This window comes from Peromyscus leucopus, chromosome 8b (assembly GCF_004664715.2).
Source record: "Peromyscus leucopus breed LL Stock chromosome 8b, UCI_PerLeu_2.1, whole genome shotgun sequence".
Lineage (NCBI taxonomy): Eukaryota > Metazoa > Chordata > Mammalia > Rodentia > Cricetidae > Peromyscus > Peromyscus leucopus.
This window is the reverse complement of record NC_051086.1, coordinates 95,802,543-95,825,362: the sequence shown is the minus strand read 5'-3', so window position 1 is coordinate 95,825,362 and position 22,820 is coordinate 95,802,543. Positions and strand designations below refer to the sequence as shown.

Genomic DNA, 22,820 nt, shown 5'->3' with positions numbered 1-22,820 from the left:
AATTAATTTATTTTTTATTGTATGTGCATTAGTTTTCTGTCTACAGGTTTGTCTGTGTGAGGGTGTCAGGTCCCCTGGAACTAGAGTCACAGACAATTGTTAGCTGCCCTGTGGGTGCTACTGGATCCTCTGGAAGAGGAGCCAGTGCTTTGACACAGAGAGTGGAATTCAGCTTGGTGTGGGGACTTGGGGGTGGCAGCATTTGATGCTGACAGGGACATGATTTGGGAATTGGAAATGCAAAAAAAATTGAGATTATAATTCCCACCTCCAATCAAGAATTTAACAAAAAAGCCGGCAGTGGTGGCACAGGCCTTTGATCCCAGCACTTGGGAGGCAGAGCTAGGCGGATCTCTGTGAGTTCGAGGTCAGCCTGGTCTACAGAGCTCCAAAACCACACTGTCTTGAAAAACTATTTTAAAAAAAAAGCAAAAAACCAAAAAGAATTTAACATAGATTGGTGAGGTGCCAATTTAACATATCAAAGCAGACCTGGTCGCCATGTTCTCCCAGCATCCCACAGTCCCTATCTGTTAGGGGTGTGGCTGACAGACCCCTGCTCTCTATCCCCTTCCCCAGTTCCCCTGCCCAGGAGCTGGGCTGCCCTTCCCCCAGAGGCTCTTCCCTATATAATCCAGCCATTTTGTTTTCATTACCTGCCCCTTTTTTAACCTTTTGCCCTCTTGGCTGATGAACCTGGTTCCCTCTCTCTCCTCCTCCTTCCCCTCGCCCTCTCCTCACATGGCTCAGGGTCAGGTCCACTCTGGACTCTCTCAGATGTCTCTGCCTCTGGCTATGCTCTCTCTTCTAACTGCAATAAACTTCCTCCACTGCCACTGGTGCTGAACCAGGTGCTCAAGTCCTGGGACAAATGGCTCAGGTGCCTGCCTATTGGACAGTTCAGATCTGTGCGCTCAGCAATCAGGGAGACTGAGGTGATCAGCAGTCAGGGAGACTGAGGCGAGATGCAGAGTTCAAGGGATTTGTACAGAAGACACAACAAGCAAACAATTACTTCCCCTGGGCTGCAGAGGCTGGGTAGTGCCCGGCTGGAGAGTCCTGGCTTGTTTTGCACAAGGTTCCAGATTCAGGACCAAGAAGAGAAAGAAGGAAACCAGGATTCCTACCACTGCAGTACATGATGATAATATCTTAGGCTTGGAGTGGAGTGGAGGTCTGTAGTAAGTGCTATGTGCCTGAGTACTAGGAAAGAGGACATCCCATTTATTCATTTAATCACTTCCTCAATGAATGTTTTCCAACAGTGAGAGTCAATACAGGGACACGTGAACACCTGCAACAAATACCAAGGACTTTCTTGGGAGTTGTGGATGCAAAGACCCATAGAAGGGAGTGTTTCTCTTCGGACTGCAGTGTACAGTTCTGAAGTTAGCAGCAACGTCGCTGGAATCCAGCACACTTGTTTAAGAAGGACAACCATGGCTTTTGCTTAGTTAGCCAGATAAGGGGTGTTGGTGGAGATGGAGAAGTCCCCATAAAAGTCACCCATGGACACAGGCAATAAAGGTAAACTTTTACATGTGGTGGCACATGCCTGTAGCTCCAGCACTCAGGAAGTGGAGGCAGGAGGTTCAAAAGTTCAAGGTTAGCCAGGGCGTCCTTGAGACCCTATCTATCCACCACCACGAATAAATAAATAACAACAAACAAAACAAAAATAAAAAGAGAGGGAAGGAGAGAGAGGAAGAGAGAAAAGGGACACGGGAAGAGGAAGAAAGAGAGGGAAAGGAAAAGAAAATTCAGGAAATGATGATAACTACCAAGAGGATTAATTTAGTACTTCCTGAATGGAGAAAGTAATTTCAAGGCTGAGGAGTAGGAACCTCATCCAGATGGAGGTAAAAAATTACAGGTTGTGCTGGCGGTGGTAGAGCATGTTTTTAATCCCAGCACTCAGGAGGCAGAGCCAGGCAGATCTCTGAGTTCAAGGCCAGCCTGGGCTACAGAGTGAGATCCAGGACAGGCACCAAAACTACAGAGAAACCCTGCCGCGAAAAACCAAAAAATAAAAAAATAAAAAATTACAGATTGCTGGACATTACTGACATTACTGAAAGGTGGAGATCTGATAAATCTCAGGCGATGGATATGTTAAATTTTTGTTGTTGTTTGGTTTTTCAAGACAGGTTTTCTCTGTGTAACAACCCTAACTGTCCTGGAACTCGCTCTAGACTAGGATGGCCTCAAACTCACAGAAATCCGCCTAACTCTGCCTCCCAAGTGCTAGGATTAAAGGTGTGTATTACCATGCCTGGCAATTAAGACTACTTTTTTATATGCAGAGGATGCTAATTACAGAAGTGCCCAGGGGCAAATGGTTTTTCGGATCAAGTAGCAAGGGGCTAGTTTGCAAACACACGTGTTCTGGGTAGACTGAGTAAGTAGTGGCGCATGCCTATAATCCTAAAGTTTGAGGCAGAAGAAAAGCCAGGAGTTCGATGCCAGCTGGGCTACCATTCCCTTTTATTAGACAAACAGACTCCACCACCACTCACCAACTTCCTAGACTGCAGAGTTATAAACCACAGTCGACCCGCCTTTCCAGTTTAAAAGAAAAACAGAACTACGAAAACTCCCTACAACCCTTGAAAGTGGGGCGGGCGGTCCGAGACTCGCGCGGCACTCTGGAACTTGTAGTCTTGGACAGGCTCCCTAGTCCCATAATGCCGTGCGGCGGGGGTCATCGCGTCTGCGCCGTGCAGGCGGCGGGCCCCGCAGAGTGAGAGAGGCTCTTTTGTTCGGCTGAGGGGAGGGCCGTTGGCGGGGCCTGCGGTACGCCGCTTCAGCTGGGCGTTCGACTGCGACCGCACGCCTCTTTGCTTCCCCGGGCGCGACTCCCTCGGGCCGCCCCACGCGACGCGCGAGGAGCGCAACCCCGATTCCTCTCGAACTCTCGGGCGCTGCTGCGAGGTGAGAGGAGGCGGGCTGTGGAGGCGGGGGGGAGGGGGCGCGGCGACGGCGGGAGGCCGCGGGCGGTCGAGGGCCGCGAACGGAAGCCTGGGGCGGGAGGAGTTGGGGGCGCGGCCGGGTCCCCGCGCCCCACGATCCCTCTTCCCGCGCAGAGATCGCGGGTTGCGGGAGTATGGAGAGGGCGGGGCGGCGAGTCCAGAATCCCGGGAGCCAAGGGGTTCCCGACGAGCTTAGCCATCGGAGGGTTAGCGCTCCACGGTCTGGACGGAGACGGTGTGACTCAAGTGAGCCGCTCCGGAGTTGGGCGGGAGAAGAAGAACTTTAGGACATGGATCAGGCTTGGTGCTTTGGGCGTGCATGGCACGGGACCACGGCTTCCTACACTAGAGGTTTAGAAAGGGAACCTGAGAAAGCGGACACGGTGGCAGTCGCGGGCAATCCCAGGAGTACGTGGAGGAAAGAAAGAAAAAAAAAAGAAAAGGAACCTGAGGATCTTGGGTCCAACCGACACCGTCAGAGAAATTTCTCTTGCCAGGGCCACGAAGAAATAACTTCCAGTAAACTTGGGCAAGAGGGCTTGGGCCGCTCGAGGCGTGCTAATGGAGAAGAGATTTGTGTGTAAAGGAGTTCTTGGGATGAGTAGGGTGGAGGTGCAAAATGAGGGGGTAGCATAGTTTGTGGCGTGTTTGCCTGGTGGGCTGCAAACCCCTGGATTCAATCTCCAGCACCACATAAACTGGCTGGGTGTGATGGCTTGTACCTGAAATCTTAGCACTCAGGAGGATCAGAAGTTGAAGACCTTCCTTGGCTGCGCTTAGAGTCCAGAAAGAGTGAAATGGCCACTTTCTGCCTAATAATGGGTCTTTAGTGTGAGTTGGGAGACTGTAAGAAGAGCGTGGATAAGGCTCATCAGATAAAAAAGCGTTTGCCCTTGCTGAGCAAGCCTTGAGACCTCAGTTTAACTCCTGGGACCCAGGTAAAGGTGGGAAGAACAACCGACCAGAAAATTGTCCTCTGATCTACACATGGGGGTATGGCAGGAACCCACAGAAGCAGGCGTTCTCACACACACACAGTAATAATATTTTTATTAAAAAGTAGTATATGAGCCGGGCGGTGGTGGCGCACGCCTTTAGTCCCAGCACTCAGGAGGCAGAGCCAGGTGGATCTCTGTGAGTTCGGAGGCCAGCCTGGTCTACCAAGTGAGTTCCGGGAAAGGCGCAAAGCTACACAGAGAAACCCTGTCTCGAAAAACCAAAAAAAAAAAAAAAGTAGTATATGAAATATGGACCTCATTTCCCCCAAGTTATCTGCCACTGAGTTATGTGCCAGTACCACAAAAATAATTTCAAAAAGTGAGTTTTACAGCCAGGTGGTGGTGGTGGTGGTGGTGGTGGTGGCCCCAAGCCTTTAATCCCAGCACCCAGGTGGATCTCTGTCAGAGAAACCCTGTCTCGAAAAACCAAGAGGAAAAAAAAATGAGTTTTACTAGTGTATAAGGTATCCTCTCCAGTTTTGGGTTAAGAATCATGTCAGCAGTTTGGAATAGTTTCTAAAGATCTAAGGTTTGGGGATAGATTTATGGCTACAATCAAGAAATTAGTGCCTGTGCCCCTCCTTGGATGCCACATATATATAATATATATATTATTTATATATGAAAAGTGGTCCATTGAAAAGATTCCTGTTGTGTATGTTGGGGCACTCCTATAATCCCAGACAGCCCTTAGGAGATGGAGGAGGCATGAGCATCAGGAGTTAAAGGCCCAGAGAAAGCTCCACATTGAAACCACTTGCTCCTCAGTAAAAGATCTTCAGTCACTTCTGGTTTTCTGTTTGGCCACTTTTTTTTATAGATAGCAATAAAACTGTAGATTTTAACCCTCTCTTCTAGGTATTTTTCTGAGCAGTTAAAACACTATGTGTGCAGCCGGGTGGTAGTGGCTCACACCTTTAACCCCAGCCAGCCTGGGCTACAAAGTGAGTTCCAGGAAAGGCGCAAAGCTACACAGAGAACCCCTGTGTGCATATGCGTGGAGGTCAGAGGACAGTTTTGGAGAGTTCCTTCTTTTCTTCTACCATGTATTCAGGGGATCAGACTCAACCCACCAGGCTTGCATGGCAAGCACTTTTACCTGTTGAACTGACTGCGGCCCTCTGAACAATTTTTTGGAGTATAAGGCTTTTTTTTGTTTTTTCTCTGTAGCCCTGACTGTCCTGGAACTCATGCTATAGACCAGGCTGGCCTTGAACTCAGAGAATCCACCTGCCTCTGCCTCCTGAGTGCTGGGAGTAAAGCCACCACACCCAGCTGGTTTTTTTGGTTTTTAAAAGTGGAGGTAGGAAGTGTGCCATGGCATACTTGTGGAGATCATAGAACAACTTTGGTGTCATTCTCTTTTGAGCTGAGCATCGAGCCCAGGGCCTTGTGCTTGCTAGGCAAGCGCTCTACCGCTGAGCTGAATCCCCAGTGGCCATTCTCTTCTACTGTCATGCTAAGCTGGTGGTTGAGCTCAGGTTATTAGGCTTGTGAGACAAACACCTTTACCTGCTGAACCAGCTGGATAGCCCCATTTTCTAAATTTTGGGGACTAGACCTAGCAGAAGTTGGTATGTGTGGATTTTATTATCTATGTTCCAAATTGGCTTGGAACTCACTATGTAGCCCAGATTGGCCTTGAACCGAGATTATAGGTGTGCGCCACCATATCTAGCTTACATTTATTTTTAATGTAAAATTCAAATCTGAAGAATTGAATCCAGGGCTTCTTACGTGTTAGGCAAGCACACACACTGAGCTGTATCCCAGTTTGGCAAGCTTTCTACTGGTGAGCTACACTTCTAGCCCAAATGTGCGAAATGTTGGGCTGGTTTTTGTTTTCTTTTTCTGGTGGTGGTAGTGCACTGGATTGAACCCCAAAACCCATGTGCTCTGTCCCTGAGCTGTACTACGAGCCTTCTTAAAATCTTTACTGTCTTGTGTAAAGTTGAATAATTTCACAGCTGGGTATGGTGGCTCGTGCCTATAATACATCACCCACCGAAGGAGGCGGAACAGGGACTATTGCCTCAGGTTTGAAGAAAGCCTGGTCTAAAGAACGAGATTCATGCCAGCCTGGACTATAGAGTAAGATCCTGTCTGAAGAACTAGGCTAGACTTTCAAGATATCTTAGTGGATAAAGGCACTTCCCGCCAAGCCTGATAGCTTATTGATCCCAGGAACGACATAGTCTAGGAGGGAGCTGCCTTCTGAAGGTCATCCTCTGCCTTTGTGCTCCCTGCTACAAACACTGACTAAATAACAGTAGCTGAGGCAAAAGATGACTCACGTCTTTGATGCCAACCTAGGCTACAGAGTTGAGACCCTGGACAACAAAAGGGAGGGGAGAAAAAGTCTCTGGATTTGCTCTGGATTCAAGCTGTGCCAACCATCTCTGCTCCCACAGCCATACTCAAAAAAAAAAAACCACTACAGAAACCAAACCACTCCTTCTGCTTGGTGTGTATGTGGTTCCTGTTTTCATTCAGATTTGCATCTGGAAAGCATTTGCTTCACAAACAGCCAAATAAAAAGCCAACTAAAAGCAGTTCAGAAATATGTCTGGCCCCAGAGTATACTGTACTGCTATGCATGCCTTCATTTGTGTTTTGATTACTGGTGTGTAGTTGCTGATTATTATAGCAAAGATGCCTCGTCCTTGTTTTCAGTTTAGGGTTTATTGATTGGTCACTCCCAAAAAAGCTGGTGGCTTTGTACTTTTATTTCCCAGTTGTTTGATTTTGAAACATCTTTCTTTGTTGGGCATACAATGTTCATGATTTGTACAGGGCTCAGAATTCCCTTGACTGTCTGAGGGAAAATAGAAACAAAATGCTTTGGGGATCCCAAGGAAAGGAGAGAAATTTGGTTAGGTTGGGTGAGCTTTATGGGAGAAGTATCATTTCAGCTAGGTCTTGGAGAAACAAGGTTCTGACTGAATACAACAAGGGATGGTTTTAAGCCACCATGTGAGTGCTGGAAATTGAAGCCAGATCATCTAGAAGAGCCACCAGTGCTCTTAACTACTGAGCCACCTCTCCAGCCCTGAGATTTGTTTTGTTTTTTGAAATTATGTATCTCAATGTAGGTATGTGTACATGAGGGATCCCCTAGAGCTGGAGTTACTTATGGACCTGAGCCATTTCACAGTTGTGCTAGGAACCAAGCTCAGATCCTCTGTAAGAGCAGCAATAGCTCTTAATTGCTCAGCCATCTCTCCCACCCCAGTATTGGTTGTTATGCAAAAAGTCTGTATTGCACTTGTTAAGAGTTCAAGTATCTGCCAGGGTGTAGTATGATGGGGACCCACCTTTAATCCCAGCACTTGGGAAGTAGAGGCAGGTGGCTCTATGAGTTTGAGGCCAGCCTGACCTACAAAGAGAGTTCCAGGATAGCAAAGGCTACACAGAGAAACCCTGTTTAAAAAAAAAAAAACCTGTTTCCAAAAACAAAAAGTTCAAGTTCAAGCATCTTTGTACATACAATTGAATGCTATAATAGAAACAGGTGAGAATGGAGATCTTAAGGGCTGGGGAAATGGCATGGCTCAGTTAAATGTTTGCCAGCAAAGTATAAGGACTGAGTTCAGATCCAAGTACCTTTTACAGCAAGATGAGAGGTAGAGTAAAGAGTTTTCCAGATGATAGGGGGCCAGACAGCCTGGGTAATAGAGGATAGCATGAAGAAACAAGAAACCTAGCCTCAGAAAAACAAGATTGAAAGGGAACTAACTCCAGACAAGTTGTCCTCAAACTTGTACATATACACTGCAGCATGTGCATGCCTGCGCTGACACAGTTGAAAGTGTAGATTGTGTGGATACAGTGGGCTATGCCGCCTTCCATCTCAGCCTGGAGAGCAGAGCAGGCAGATCGTGAGTTCTAGGACAGCCAAGGCTCCATAGAGAAACCCTGGTACGAAAAACAAGAGTCTGTGTTGCTCTTACAGAGGACCCTCAGTTACTAGCACCCACTACAGGATGATCATAGTTATCAGTAACTTTTTTCTTTGCTTTTCCCCCTTGGCAGGGTGTCTCTGTATAGTGTTAGCTGTCCTGGAACTCACTCTGTAGACCAGGCTGGCCTCAAACTCTTAGAGATTCACCTGCCTCTGCCTCCCAGTGCTGGGATTAAAGATATGTGTCACCAAGCCCCACAGTTTGGTGGGTTTATATATATATATAATATAGATATAGATATAAACACATTTATTTATGTGTGTGTGTGGGTGCCATGTGGTGGTTGGACTGTTGGAAGTTGGTTCTCTCCATCCATCTTATTTGAGGCAGGATCTCTTTTTCTGTTGTACTTGGTACTCTGGGCTACCTAGCCAGTGAGTTTCCTAGCTATTCTGTCTCTTCATTCCATCTTGCTGTAAAATAGCTAGGATTACCGATGCACCCTACCACTTAGGGCTTTGTGTAGGTGTGTGTCTGCATGTGGGTATATGCAGATGCCTAGGGAGGCCAGAGGTGTCCAGTCCCTTGCTTGGAGCTGGAGTTAACCATTGTGAGCCCAGCTCAAGTCTTCTGGAAGAACACCACCAAGTGCTCCTAACTACTGAGCCATCTCTCTAGCCCCTAGAATTAGATTTCTCAAGCTGCACAAAAATAGGTATCCTAGAAGTTCTTAGGTTGCTCACCACTGTGTGTTTGGCCAGAGGTCAACCTTGGGTATAATTTCTCAGATGCTCTCCACCTTGTTTTAGGTTTTTGTTGTTTTGAGAGAGTGTCTCTCCTTTCCCTGGTGCTTAGTTAGTAGGCTAGGCTGCCTGGCTGCCCAGCAAGCCCCAGGGATCTAGCTATTTCTGCCTCCCTTGCACTGAACTTAGAAGCACACACCCCTATTCCTGTGTTAGAAGGGTTCTGGAGATCCAACTCAGATCCTTATGCTTGCATGATAAGCACCCTACCAACTGGGATATCGACCCAGCCTTAGCCCATGCTTTTCTGTGGTAACAGCTGGAACCTATGTCTACACTGGCTTAACAGGCTTCTTAAGCCTTTCCCATTTCTTTGAATAGTTTATGCAAACTTCAAAAGAAAAAAAAGTGCTTAATGTTGTGTCTGATACACACACACACACACACACACACAAAATAAATCAGTAAATATAATACAGACACATATATTAAGAAGTAGGTGAGGTACACAGTTATTCCCAACTATTCTGGAGGCAGAGGCAAGGGGATCTCAAGTTGAAAGCCAGCTGGGCAATTTAGCAAGACTGTTTGAAAATAAGGGGCTGAGATGTTCAGTGGTAGAATGCTTATCTAGCACATTCAAGGGTCTTGGATTTAATCTCTATCTGAACAAGAAAAAAAGCAAGCATTATTCTTCATAAAGGTTTTACATTTTTATTTATTGTGTTTGTACATGTCTAAGTGCACACACACACATGCTGGTGTGTAGATGGAGGTCTGTCTGGAGTTGGTTCTCTTCTGCCACCTTGTGGGATCTGAAGGTGGAATGCAGGTCTTCAAGTCTGCCATCCCTCTTCTGTATAATTGGCCCTGGGAGGGTTGGTGAGAAAATCACAATGTTCTTTCTTTGCACATGCCTTTAATCCCACAACTCAAGGCAATCAGGTCTCGCTTAAGTTTAAGGCCAGCCTGGTCTACAGAGCGAGAGCCAGAGCTACACAGAGGGGGAGGGGATGTTAAACAAATAAATAAGAAAAGAAAAACAGGGCCAGCAAGGTGCCTCAGTGAGTAAAAGTGCTCCCTGTGCAAAACTGATCATCAGAGTTTCATCCTCAGAACTTTTGTTAGGCTGGGCAGAGGTGGTACACACCTTTAATCCCAGCACTCAGGAGGCAGAGGCAGGTGGATCTACAGAGTTCTAGGACAGCCAGGACTACACAAGAAACCCTGTCTCAAAAACAAAGAGCCCTTGTTGGAAGGAGAAAGCCAGCTTCCTGAAAGTTGTCCCCTGACCATCACACCCAAGCTGTGTCATACATGCACCCACATATATCATGCATAATAGATATATATATGTGTGTGTGTATGTGTGTGTATATATATGTATATATACATATACATATATATATTAGTTTGTGTTTGCTCTATAACTCAGGTTGCCCATAATTTGCAACCTTCCTGCCTTAGCCTCTCTTATTAAGCATCTTGCAATTATAGGTACTCTTGGGAGTTTGTTTTTTGTTTTATTGGGGGGGGGGTTTCAATGCTGAGAATTACACCTAGGGACTCGTGTATATAAGCTAAGTGTTATGCTACCGAGCTATATCCACAGTTTTCCAAAATGTTCTTGGATGGCATACTACAAAGTTCAGAATACCTTAATGGAAAAGGTGCCTTTTTTTTTTTTTCTTACATTAAGCGTCAAAAAGGTGGGGACCATTTCTTATTCTCTTGAGTCTCCAGAATGCAGCACAATATCTAAAACTTTTGTTCAAGGACACTGGTAGTACCGGTTTAATCTAAGATTGGGGTATTAAACTAATGCATAACAATGCTCCTTCCGTGTCTTGGTTTGTTTGCCATGTTCCTTTGAGGAGGTGAGGGGAATTGAGACAAGATCTCTCAATCTAGTCCGTGTTGACCTTAAACTCCTAATTCCCCTGCCTCCACCTCCCAAATTATGGGATTATAGGCCTGTGCCACCACACCTGGCCCATTTGCTTCATTCTTTGTGTCTCATTCTGGATAATCCATCCATTTCTAAGATTTTAGCCAATTTTGTTTGACCGGTATGTTACAGCGCCATCTACTGACACAAATTGGTAATTTTAAGGCTTTGGACACTCTCCATCAAAGATGTTCTGAACATTTTATAGTATGCCACCCAAGAATGTTTTGAAAGCACTCAGGAGGCAGAGGCAGGTGGATCTCTGAATTCAAGGCCAGAACAAGTTCCAGGAGAGCCAGGGCTACACAGAGAAACCCTGTCGGGGCAAGCGGGGAGGGAGGAGAATTAAAAAACTAATACATCAGAATTTAATGGGTTAAAGGCCAGAGATTTACAAGGAACTAAATTTTTATACTAGAAAAACACATATTTCATGGGTTTCCTGAGTTAGGGTATTGTGTAGACAAGGATAACCTTGAACTCCTTGGATCTCCTACTAGGATCACAGACAGCCATTTGTGTACCACCATGCCCAATTTTTAGGGTCAAATGCAGGGCTCCATTCATGTGAGACAAGCTCTCCACCAGCTGACCTGTATCCCCAGCCACACTGGGGATTTTCATCAAACAAAACCAACTTCAGCTTCCCAACATGAAAGAACAAGTTGTTTCACCCATACATAATTCTGTGTGTGTGTGTGTGTGTGTGTGTTTTGTAGCATGTTTTAGACTTTTGGGGTATGTTGTTGTTGTTTTTAATTATTTCTTTCATGTGCATTGGTGTTTTGCCGGCATTTGTGTGTGTGAGGGTGTCCAATCCTCTTGAACTGGAGTTACAGGAGTTACAGACAATTGTGAGCTGCCATGTGGGTGCTGGGAATTGATCCCGGGTCCTCTAGAAGAGCAGCCAGTACCCCCAACTACTGAGCCATCTCTCCATCCCAAAAGCATGTTTTAGAAAAGAATAAACTCAACACCTACAAGGTAAAGCACTTGCCATGCAAGCCAGATGGCCTTGAGTTTTTATGTGGAACCAGATGAAGGCAGAAGGAGCGGCCCAGCTGTACAGTTGTCCTGTCTCACAGAAGCTAAAGTAGACTGTATTTGTGGTAGCTACCTTCCTCTTGACCCCCTGCTTATTTTCTAAATTAATGCAATTATTATACTCCAGCTTAAATTAATAGTTATTCTGGGGCTTTTTCTAAGCAGTCCTGAGTCTTAGAAATAAATTATAAATTAAACTAGATCAAATAACAGTGATTTTGATTTATGGGTTAGGGCTGCAGCTTATAATCTTAGCATTCAGGTAGGAAGAGACAAGATCAGAAGTTCAAGGTCATCCTCAGCTATATCTTAAGTTCCAGGCCAACCTGGGTGAGGTGACTTAGCCAAGCCCAAAATCCACATGGAGCTGATTCCCACAAATCGTCCCTTGACCCTTTTTTTTTTTTTTTTTTTTTCTTTTTTTGGTTTTTCAAGACAGGGTTTCTCTGTGCACCTTTCCTGGAACTTACTCTGTAGCCCAGGCTGCTCCTCGAACTCACAGAAATCCACCTGCCTCTGCCTCCTGAATGCTGGGATTAAAGGTGTGCGCCACCACTGCTCGGCTCGTCCCTTGACTTTTATGACACCCATATACACACTAAATGAGTAAATGCAGTAAAAGAATTTTTTTAAGTTTGAACCGTGAATTTATGATGGCATTCAAGAAAAGCAAAGTGAACAATAAAGGGACTTTTGAGCTGGACATGGTAGCGCACATCTATAATCCCAGTGCTTGAAAGGTAGAGACCATAGAGACTAGATCAAGGATTCAAAGTCAGCCTGAACTATATGAGACCCTGTTTTAAACAAAAACAAAAAAAATCAAATGATATGTAACTATGGGCTAACATAGTATTTTTTATGCCTTTTTTTTTTTTTTTAAAGATTTTTTTATTTATTATGTATATAGAGGAGGGCGCCAGATCTCATAACAGATGGTTGTGAGCCACCTTGTGGTTGCTGGGAATTGAACTCAGGACCTCTGGAAGAACAGTCAGTGCTCTTAACCTCTGAGCCATCTCTCCAGTCCCCCCCAACATAGTATTTTAGATATACTTTGTGGCAAAGGGGTATTAGGAGTTAGTATAAATTAGATTTAGTATAAAAGTTGTAATGGATGTAAGAATTCAGAAATTCTTCCCACACATTGTGGTTACACCTGTAATTCCATCACTTAGAAAGCTGAGGACAGCTTGGGCTTCACAGTAAGTCTTTGTCCAAAGGGAGAGGATGGAAGAGACATTGAGTTTGCTGTGAGATGTGGCTGACTTTTTAGCAGCCAGCAGACATGGCTGTGAGCTGGAAGTAAGTAGAGGGTTATATATAAGCAGTGCCCCACACCCTGATTTTTATCTTGTAGTAAAGGTGCCCTGCGCCCTTTTGTTTCCCTCTCGTTTTAGCAGCGTCACCCTCTACACCGGAAAGCTGGCGGGGACTATGGGAAAAAAACAGAACAAGAAGAAAGTGGAAGAGGTGCTAGAAGAAGAGGAAGAGGAATATGTGGTGGAAAAGGTTCTTGATCGGCGAGTTGTCAAGGGCAAAGTGGAATATCTTCTGAAGTGGAAGGGCTTCTCAGAGTAAGTTCCAATGGCACAGGCCAATTCAGTCACTATGAGAGGAGTCTGGATGTGCTTGCTGCTTCTTCCGTGATGGCTATTCCTTGGTTCAGTCCTGACCACAGCCTATAGTCTACTGAGAGAGGAAGGACCTGCATGCAGAGTGCTATAATATAGTACAGCTTTTTGTTTTGTTTATTTGTGCATGTGGCCATGTGTGTCATGTAAATCCTGGGGTGAAAGTCAGGTCTTAGCTGGACAGCTGTGGCCCACACCTTTAATCCCAGCACTCGGGAGGCAGAGGCAGGTGGAGCTCTGTGAATTCCAGGCCAGCCCAGCCTTGTCTACAGAGCGAGATCCATGACATGCTCCAAAAGCTACAGAGAAACCCTGTCTCGAAGGAAAAAATAAATAAATAAATAAAGTCAGGTCTTCAGGCTTGGTGGATGGCTCCTTTTTCCCATTGAGCTATCTTGCCAGTCTACAACAGTGATTTCTGAGGAGCAATTTGTATACAATAGTCCACTTTTACAAAGTAGGCAAGTTTCTAAGCCTTTGATCTGTACCCTCCCCTCCTAGGAAAGTTCTTAATCTTGAACAAAAATCTAGCTGTTCATTATCACTGAACTCTCTTCCAAGACTAACTCTTCTCTTAGTTCAAAAGGTTGACTGGGCGGAAGTCTAACTTGTGCTCGCTGGTTTCAGTGAGGACAACACTTGGGAACCAGAAGAGAACCTGGATTGCCCTGACCTCATCGCTGAGTTTCTGCAGTCACAGAAAACAGCTCATGAGACAGATAAATCAGAAGGAGGCAAACGCAAAGCTGATTCTGATTCTGATGATAAGGGTGAAGAAAGCAAACCAAAGAAGAAGAAAGAAGAGGTGAGACTTAGGACAGGGTCTTCACCAGCCAGGGGCCGGAGCATCAGCAGTTTGGTCCCACTTCGTCTCTCTCCTGTCCTCCCCTGCGTTTGTTTTTTCCTTTACATTTTTATTTATTTCTTTTGGGGAAGGTCTTGCATAGAAGCCTAGCCTGCCCTCAGGCTTTGGCAGTACTTGGTCTTCTAAGTGTTGGGCTTACAGTTGTGAGCTACTATTCTTGAACTACTTCTCGCTTTTCATCTCAGCAGTCATGTCCTCTCTGTCCTTCAGAAATAGCTAAGGTTTTACAAGGATTTGGGGGCCAACCGTGTATACAGCTATAATCCTAGCACGCAGGAGGATCAGGAATAAGATGCCTGGACTACAGGAGACCTTATCTCAGCAAAACAAAAGGATTTGGGGCTTACTCTTGTAAAGTGATCTAATCTTACTTTTCATCCATGGTGCAAGAATGATAGTGTGGGGCTGGAGAGATGGCTCAGCGGTTAAGAGCACTGGAGTTCCATTCCCAGCACCCACATGGTGGCTCCCAACCATCTATAGTGGGATCTGATGCCCTCTTCTGGCATCAAGGCGTAGATGCTAACATGTAACAGTTACCAGAGACATAAGACAGCAACTGAATTCATTTCCTGTCAGTGATGGAATTCAGTGTTTTGATCACTAAAGATTTGAGGTGGCTGTTTGGTCTTATTTAATATCTTAAGTAATTTTCCTTTGAAGAGACAGTGTGAACATTTCTTTTGTTTGGAGTGTGTGTTCCATTCATGCTGGGAGGACCTCATATGCTTCAGATATAATGCATGGTGTGGGAAGCAGAGGAAGCCTTGAGTGAATGTTTGTGATTACATTTCTTAGAAGCACAGAATAACTTCATTCTGGATATAGTCCTTTGCCAGTAAAATTGTTCTGCCCATCTGGTTTTTACAGTCAGAAAAGCCACGAGGCTTTGCCCGGGGTTTGGAGCCTGAGCGGATTATTGGAGCTACTGACTCCAGTGGAGAACTCATGTTCCTGATGAAATGGTGAGTCTGGCAGTGGCTCTGTGGTTGTTCTTCCCTTCTCCCCATCTGTTCTATGCCAGAGGAAAGAGCTGACCTTGGAAATTCCAGTCGCCCAGGTGTGAAATCTTTAAGATGACATAGTCCTCCGATAGTGATCCTCGGCCTGACTACAAACCTGGACTCATGAGTTACAGGTAGGGGCCTTAGGATTTCAGATCTTTGCTTTTTTTTTTTTTTTTTTTTCCTTTCACCCCTCTTTTTTTTTTTAGGTGGGAGAGACTATGGAGAGGAATCACATTTCAGTTCTATTAAGTAAAGAAAAAAAATTCTGAAATGTGATTGAATTACCCTCCTTCTCTGCCACCTCCTTAGTAAAAATCAGGCTGGCCCCATAAACAGGATTCTGTTCATGTTTGAGGGTTAGGAAAGAATTTATAGAATTTATTTTGAAGATTCTAAATTTTCAAAATCAGCCAGCAGGGGTCAGCAAGACCTCTACTGTTTACTGTTACTGAACATAATGTAAATTTATAAAAGTGGTAATGATACAGACTTGTTCTAAGTAGAAACAGTGAGTAGTGTTTGTTAGCACTAGTCAGTATCACCTGCTGAACATGCTTGTATTACTGTGTTTTTATAGATGGCCAGCATAGTAATAGGTTTCTATGACTAGCTTTCAAACAGTTTAATGCAGAGGGGTCCAAGGTAGTCAAGTTTTGAGACAGTTGTACTCTATCTAGCCTAGCCTTCCTTGAGCTTGAAATCCTCCTGCCCCAGACTCTGTGCTGAGATTGCAGGGACATGCCACCATGATGAACTAGGAAGAGTAAGTGTTAAGCCATTGCTAGTTAAAATAGGATTGTCAAGACTTTGTCCTTTAATTGGTCTAGAAATTTCTCTGAAACTGGTATCTATGGTAGTTCTTCCCTAGGTAATGGCTAAAAAAGAGGTTTAACTTCAGTATAGGTAAAGGCCTGTGTCATAATCAACTAACCACCTATTTTTTTCCTGTGTGTTCCTTAGTATTTATTGATTCTGACCCTCATTTAGCTTATTTCTTCTAACTTAGAGGAGAAAAGAAAAACTGAATAATAGGGTGTTGTAAATAGTTTAGCTAGTATACACTTGCTCTACATATGGCCAGTGTGAGTTGCATATCGTATACCTCCATATTGTGTAGGGTTGTATTTTTGGCCAGGTGTGGTTATGCACACTTACAGTCCCAGCATGCAGGTAAAGTGGAAGTATCACAAGGTGGAGGCCAGACTGGCCTAGAGTAAGAGGAAATCTTAAAAGCATAAACACGCACACAAAAGAGCCAGTCATAACCCATATTTGTACTTACAGCACTAGAGGACATCTGGTAACATAGAGTAAGACTTTGCCTCAAATAACAAACAGAAAGAAAGAAGTGTAGAGGATTGGTTATCTTTACTGCTGTATTTAAAATTAATATTTGGGTGTTGGGCTAGGGATGTGGCTCAGAGATAAAATGTTTACCTAACAAACAAAATTGGGTTTGATTCCCCAGCCCTGAAAAAAAAAAAAAAAAAAAACCCAAACCTTTGTGATAGGAATTCGGCTTACTGGTAGAGGGCTTGCTTAGCATGTGCAAGGCCCATAAGTTAATCCTTAGCATCCACTCCCTCACCCCCAAAAGATTGAATGTTGGTTATAAAACCCAAGGTTTTAAAAAGTTACGCATGGCCAGGTGTGGTGGTGTGCCTTTAATCCCAGCAGTCAGCAAGTGGATCTCTCTTGAGTTTGAGGCCAGCCCAGTCTACGTATCAAGTTGCAGACCTACATACAACAGTGGTTCTGTCTGTGGGTCACCTAAGACCATCAGAAAATAAGATATTTATATTACAGTTCATAACTGTAGCAAAATTAGAGTTATGGAGTAGCAACGAAAATAATTGTGTGGTTAGGGGTCACCACAAGAAGAGGAACTGTATTAAAGGGTCACAGCATTAGGAAGGTTGAGAACCACAGATAGAGAAACCCTGTCTCAAACAAAACAACAGCAAAAAGTGATACACGTACACACCCACGGCTCCATACACATGGCCCTGGCTTCCACTCCTAATGCCTGCCACACACACACACACACACACACACACACACACACACACACACACACACGCCCTTGACAAAAAAAATATGGGGCTGCAGAGATGCCTCAGCACTCCTTCTAGAAGACTTGGGTTGAGTTCCCAGCATCCACATTGTAGCTCACTGCCTTATGTAACTCCAGCTCCAGAGACTCTAACATCCTCTTCTGCCTCTGAGTGTGCTGGATATGCACGTGGTTCATGTACATACATATATTCCGGCAAATATATGTTCAAGATGTGGTTTCTCTGTGATACATACAGCTTTGGCTGTCCTGGAACTCCATAGACCAGGCTATCTTCGCACTCAGAGATCTGCCTGCCTCTGTCTCCCCAATACTAGTATTAAAGGCGTGCACCACCACCACCCATGGAAAATATTTCTACATAGTGAAAAGTCTTAAATTTGTTCCAGAATCATTCAGTTGGAAGAGGGCGTGAGTTAGACACCCCATAAGGATTCAGTACATTTCCCACCATCTCCTTGGTATTTCTTACGGAAGCTTAACCATATCAGCTTATTCTCTGGTTCCCTGTGGCTCTGGACTCTTGTTCTTGTTTCGGTTCTGGAGACTTGAGGTGGTGCTGTGTCAGATTCTGTCATGTATCTGTTGCCTGCCCCATGCTGCTGCCTCTGTCTGGGACAGGCCCAGTTTAACACGACAATTCAGAAAGCTAATAGAGGATTACATCCTAGTGCCTTCTTTGTCTCCCTCCTCATGTTGGAGCTCTGTTAACTACTGGAGATGATGTGTGTGTGTGCAGGCCATATATAGTGGTGGTAAACAGTATGTCTTAAGTAAGCAAGATCGTGCCAGATCAGTCAGTGTTAAGTCCTCTTACAAAGCCAAACTTGCTGTGTGCACTGGCTGGAATAGAGTTGGAAGAGTGTGGCGGAGCCTCCTGTCCACCCTCTGGAATGTTAATGGAACTTTCTTTGGCCTTTTCCAAAGTCCTACCTTTTGACAAAGTTCGAAGAGGGGATTTTTAACAGGAGGAAGATCTTTGAGGGTATCATGTGACAGAACCCACCCAGTAAATGCTGCTTGCATCCTGTTTTCCTATTTTGTTCCTAGAATTTAGACTTTAAGCCCCATTCCCTGGGTGATCCAAATTAGGAGACCACAACAGCTGATCTCAAAGTTTCTTTGTGCTTTGTTCTGCAGGAAAAACTCTGATGAGGCTGACCTGGTCCCTGCCAAGGAAGCCAATGTCAAGTGCCCGCAGGTTGTCATATCCTTCTATGAGGAAAGGCTAACGTGGCATTCCTACCCCTCAGAGGATGATGACAAAAAAGACGACAAGAATTAGCCCTCTTGAGTACCGGCCCCTGTCACCTCTGACTGCGGGTTTCAAATGGGGAGGGAAGGAGTTCTACTTTCTTGACACCATAGAGGTGGCTTGAGAAGATGTCCTTTGAAGAGCCAGCATAGTTTCTGTGCCCTGCAGCAGCCCAAGTGCTTTAAATCGTTTTAAGCTGTATAGTTTGCACACCCATCCCAGTGGAGGGGAAAGGGGTAAGTGTTTCAAGGCAACCCGTTCTGCGCTTTGCTAAGAAAGCGGAGGGCCTTCCATGAAGGACAAAACCTGCAGAACTGGGGTGTGGGAGAGCAAAGATACTGTCGATCTTCAAAGAGCATCTCCACAACCCACAGCCTTCCCAATAGTGTTAACTGCATTTTTACAGCCTAGCATGTGTGTAGTTTTTGGCTATTACTGGTATATTCATTGGGGGTGGGAGGGTTGGGGCAGGGAGGAAGGGAGACGGGTGGAATCATTTTGGTTAAAATTTGGGGTCTGATTGGGGATATGGTGAAACAGTAGAATGAACAGCTAACTAATCAATTGGTTCTATGTCAATATTTTGCCTTTTCAAAAAATTACATTGGCACCATTAATGAGGATTGAGAGACTGTTAAAAATCTGTGAATGCTGAAATCTGCAGCTAAGGTGCCCCCTACCTGAGCTCATTGTGGCCCACAAAGGACAAAGCCAGTTCCCGAGTTACCAAAGCTACCCTTTGAAGATGGAAACTGACTGCAGAGGGAAAGTTTTATTGGAGATTATATACGGGCAGACCATTCTGCCTTTAGAGGTGCTAATTCCTGAAATGGAGAGAAAAGACCTTTTTCCAGTTATGAAATTATAAATATCAGTTTGTCCATCCAAGCCACTGGCTCAAGTACTGCAGGAGGGCCTGTATGGGAGATGGGAGCGGAGGGCCTGTGCTCTTAGGGTGGAAACTCTTAGAGCCTGGTTTTGTTTTCTCTTTTGTTTTGTTTTGTTTTTTCCAGCTTTGAACCCTGAAACTGCTTGTAGCAGGTTCAGTTACTGACAGCACAGATCCATTGAGTCAATTCAAGGGTTGAAGGACTTCACAAGCCCTGGTCTCAGGAGATTCACTTTCATGTTGGGGTAGTGGTTCATTTGAGAATACAAACCTTCAGATTAACTATGTCCAAAATACTGTCTTGAATCATGAGATCCATCAATTTTTAGTATTGTCTAGACCTGCATCTAGAACTACATTGTAAAATCTTTAAAGCATGTGTTAGATGTATGTGTGAAAATTTTGTTTAAATGTAAACTTCATACCATACTGTCAGTTTTTGTCTTAATAAAACTATAGATTTATAATTCTTGGTTTCGGTCTTTTTTTTAAAGACCAGGTCTCCTTCCCCAGGATTGCTCACTCTGGCTTGGAACTTTGAATCCTCTGCCTCTGCCTTCCATCCAGTATTAGGATTACACAGTGCATGTACCACTGCAGTGGGTATGATCATCTTACCAGAGACCCCTCTTGCCTCAGTTCAGCTTGTTGGAAGTAGCATCCATGGCTTCATGACGACAGATGAAAATAATAGGCTTGAAATCTGATGCCGTAATCTTGTAAATGGTCTTGTAAATTATTAATGTAAATGCTTGAGCATTTATAATTCTGTACATATTGTAGGAACTGTCAGCCAGGCAGCGGTGGCGCATGCCTTTAAAATCCCAGCACTCGGGAGGCAGAGGCAGGCCGATCTCTGAGTTCGAGGCCAGCCTGGGCTACAGAGTAAGTTCCAGGAAAGGCTCCAAAGCTACACAGAGAAACCCTGTCTTGAAAAACAAAAACAAAAAAACTGTCACATCATTCTGTCTTTCATATTGCTGAGAAATTATTTACTGAGAACACTTCCCACTTGAAAATAGGCATTTTATGAACTAGCTTAATCAGTTGAGTGGCATTAGCAAAAAATAAACTCCAGAAAGTTTTAGGAATTGACACTATGTTTTAAATACGGATTGAATGTCATCCATCATCTCTTTGGGATTTTTTGTTTGTTTGTTTGTTTATTTTTTATTTTTGAGAGTTTCTCTGTGTAGCCCTGGCTGTCCTGGAACTCACTCTGTAGACCAGGCTGGCCTTGAACTAACTCACTCTGTAGACCAGGCTAACTTGGAGCTCACCGAGATTGGCCTGCCTCTGCCTCCCTAGTGCTGGAATTAAAGGTGTGCGGCGCCGCCGCCGCCGCCGCCGCCGCCGCCGCCGCCGCCACCGCCACCACCACCACCCAGTCTGTCATCCGTCTTCTTGATGACGTTTTCTTCTGCCTATAATTCTGGAGCCCAAATAGGAATAGATCTTTGTTGCTTTTAATTATTTTATTATCTTATTGTATGATGTGTTTGCCTGCATGTATGTCTGCACCACTTGTGTGTCCAGTGTCTGGAGACCAGAAGAGAACATGTGATACAGGCTGTTGTGGCCCGTCCGGTGTTGGTGCGAGGAATCACACCAGGGTTCTCTGGAAGAACAGCCAGTGTTCTTACCCACCGTGCCATCTCTCCAGCCCTGTTTTGTTTTAGTACATTAGTATGTACACATGCATGTTAAAAGTCAGGACAGCTCTGTGGAGTTGGGTTCAGGGAACCAGGCTCAGATTGCTTGCTGTGTTTTATGCACCAAGCCATCTCAGTAGCACTTGCTTATGTGTTTTAAGACAGGATTTACTCTGGACTACAAACTGGTAGGGACAATTTCGAGATGACTAGCTGAGATGATTCAGCCTGACAGACTACTTGAGCAAGGACTTGTGACAAGCCCTGAACTTTCCTATTATGCAGAGACTGGACAAATGATACAGGACTTGATGATTAACCCAAAAATTTCCTTTTCAAGATTCCCTAAAGATATCTTCACCCCTAGAAAGCAAAAAGAAAAAGAGAGTAAGATATGAGATAGATCATTAAATCTACTCTGAGAAAAAAGATAAAGAAATAATAGGATAAATAGGTAGATCATTGAATCTACACTGAAGAAAAAGGGGAAGATATAAAAATGACAAAAGGTAGACTACTGAATGTATTATGAAAAGAAAAAAGAGAATATGGATATAATAAGATAAAAAGGGAGATTATGGAATCTACTTTTAAAAAGGAACTACTTGTTTTAAATAAGATAAGTAATGAAAATTTTTTGGTCTGAGTTTATCAGATGTGACTGGACTGGACATTGTTAATATATATAATGGAGTTTTTATCTGAATCTGTCAAATGTTAATGGACTAGACATCATTAATGTAATTTTTGTCTGTATATATTGTATATACTTATTAGTTTCTTGTATTAGTTATAAGCTTTCTTTAATTTTAGACAAAAAGAGAGGAGATGTGGTTGTATTGTGTTCCCCAAAATATTGTGTACCTTAATAAACTTAACCCAGGCTAGTCTGAAACTTCCTGTTTAGCTCAATCACCTTGACCTCAAGGTGACCGACCCTCTTGCCTTAGTTCCCCCAAGTGCTAGGGTTACAGGCATGTGTCACAGGGGCAGTTGGATTCTTGGCTGGTTTTTGTTGTTTTTTTTTTTGTGTTAGAGAACACTCCATGGCTGGCCTGGAACTCCCTATGTAGACTAGGCTGGTTTAAAAAACTTTGTGTAACCTTGTCTTCTAATTATGTATGTTTCTGTGTTGCTGTGTATACATGAGTGCCGGTTGGTGCCTGGCCTCCCTTGGAGCTAGAGTTCCAGGCAGTTTTGAGCTGCTTGAGTGCTAGGACCTGTACTTGGATCCTCTGCAAGAACAGTAGAGAGTCTGTTGTTTACTTATGAGTGTTTTGGTTATGTCTGCACCACGTGCCTACCAAGGTCAGAAGAGGTCGTTGGATCAGCTGGAACCGGAGTTACAGTGAGCCGCCAAGTGGGTGCTCGGAACTGAACCTGAGCCTTCCAGCTGTGTGTGCTCTTAACTACTGAACCATCTTAAGTCCCCACACTTCCTGCTTGTCATTTTGTTTAGTTTTAGTGTTTGTTTACAAAGGGTCTCACTATGTAGCCCTGCCCAGGCTGGCCTTGAAGACTTAAATCTTCTTACCTCAGATCTTTACCTTTTTCCCCCCTTTTTTGTTTGTTTTGTTTTGTTTTTCGAGACTGGGCTTCTCTGTGTAGCCCTGGCTGTCCTGGAACTCTACACTACACTAGCCTCAAACTCAGAGATCTGCTTGCTTCTGCCTCCCGAGAGCTGGGATTAAAAGTGAGCCACCACCGCTGGGTACCTTTTTTTTCCCCCTTAAGGTGTGTTTTTATTTTATGTGTATGAGTATTTTGTCTGCATGTATGTTTATATACCAAATGCATGCCTGGTGCCCACAGAATTCAGAAGCATCAGCTTTCCACCTGG

At 44.4% G+C, this 22,820-nt stretch overlaps 1 protein-coding gene across 2 annotated transcripts; it reads left to right on the top strand.

The window, feature by feature from the left end:
- The first annotated feature begins 2,702 nt into the window (after positions 1-2,702).
- Positions 2,703-19,795, top strand: Cbx1 (chromobox 1). 2 transcript variants are annotated; one of them, XM_028869033.2, is made up of 5 exons: positions 2,703-2,931; positions 13,008-13,181; positions 13,866-14,043; positions 14,974-15,068; positions 18,325-19,795. In XM_028869033.2, exons 2-5 carry the CDS (start codon positions 13,042-13,044, stop codon positions 18,467-18,469), a joined length of 558 nt encoding a protein of 185 aa, XP_028724866.1. In that variant the 5' UTR covers positions 2,703-2,931; positions 13,008-13,041; the 3' UTR covers positions 18,470-19,795. The 2 variants fall into 2 exon arrangements, with proteins under 2 accessions (XP_028724866.1, XP_028724865.1); XM_028869032.2 differs by having other exon boundaries at positions 13,005-13,181.
- The last annotated feature ends 3,025 nt before the right edge of the window (positions 19,796-22,820 follow it).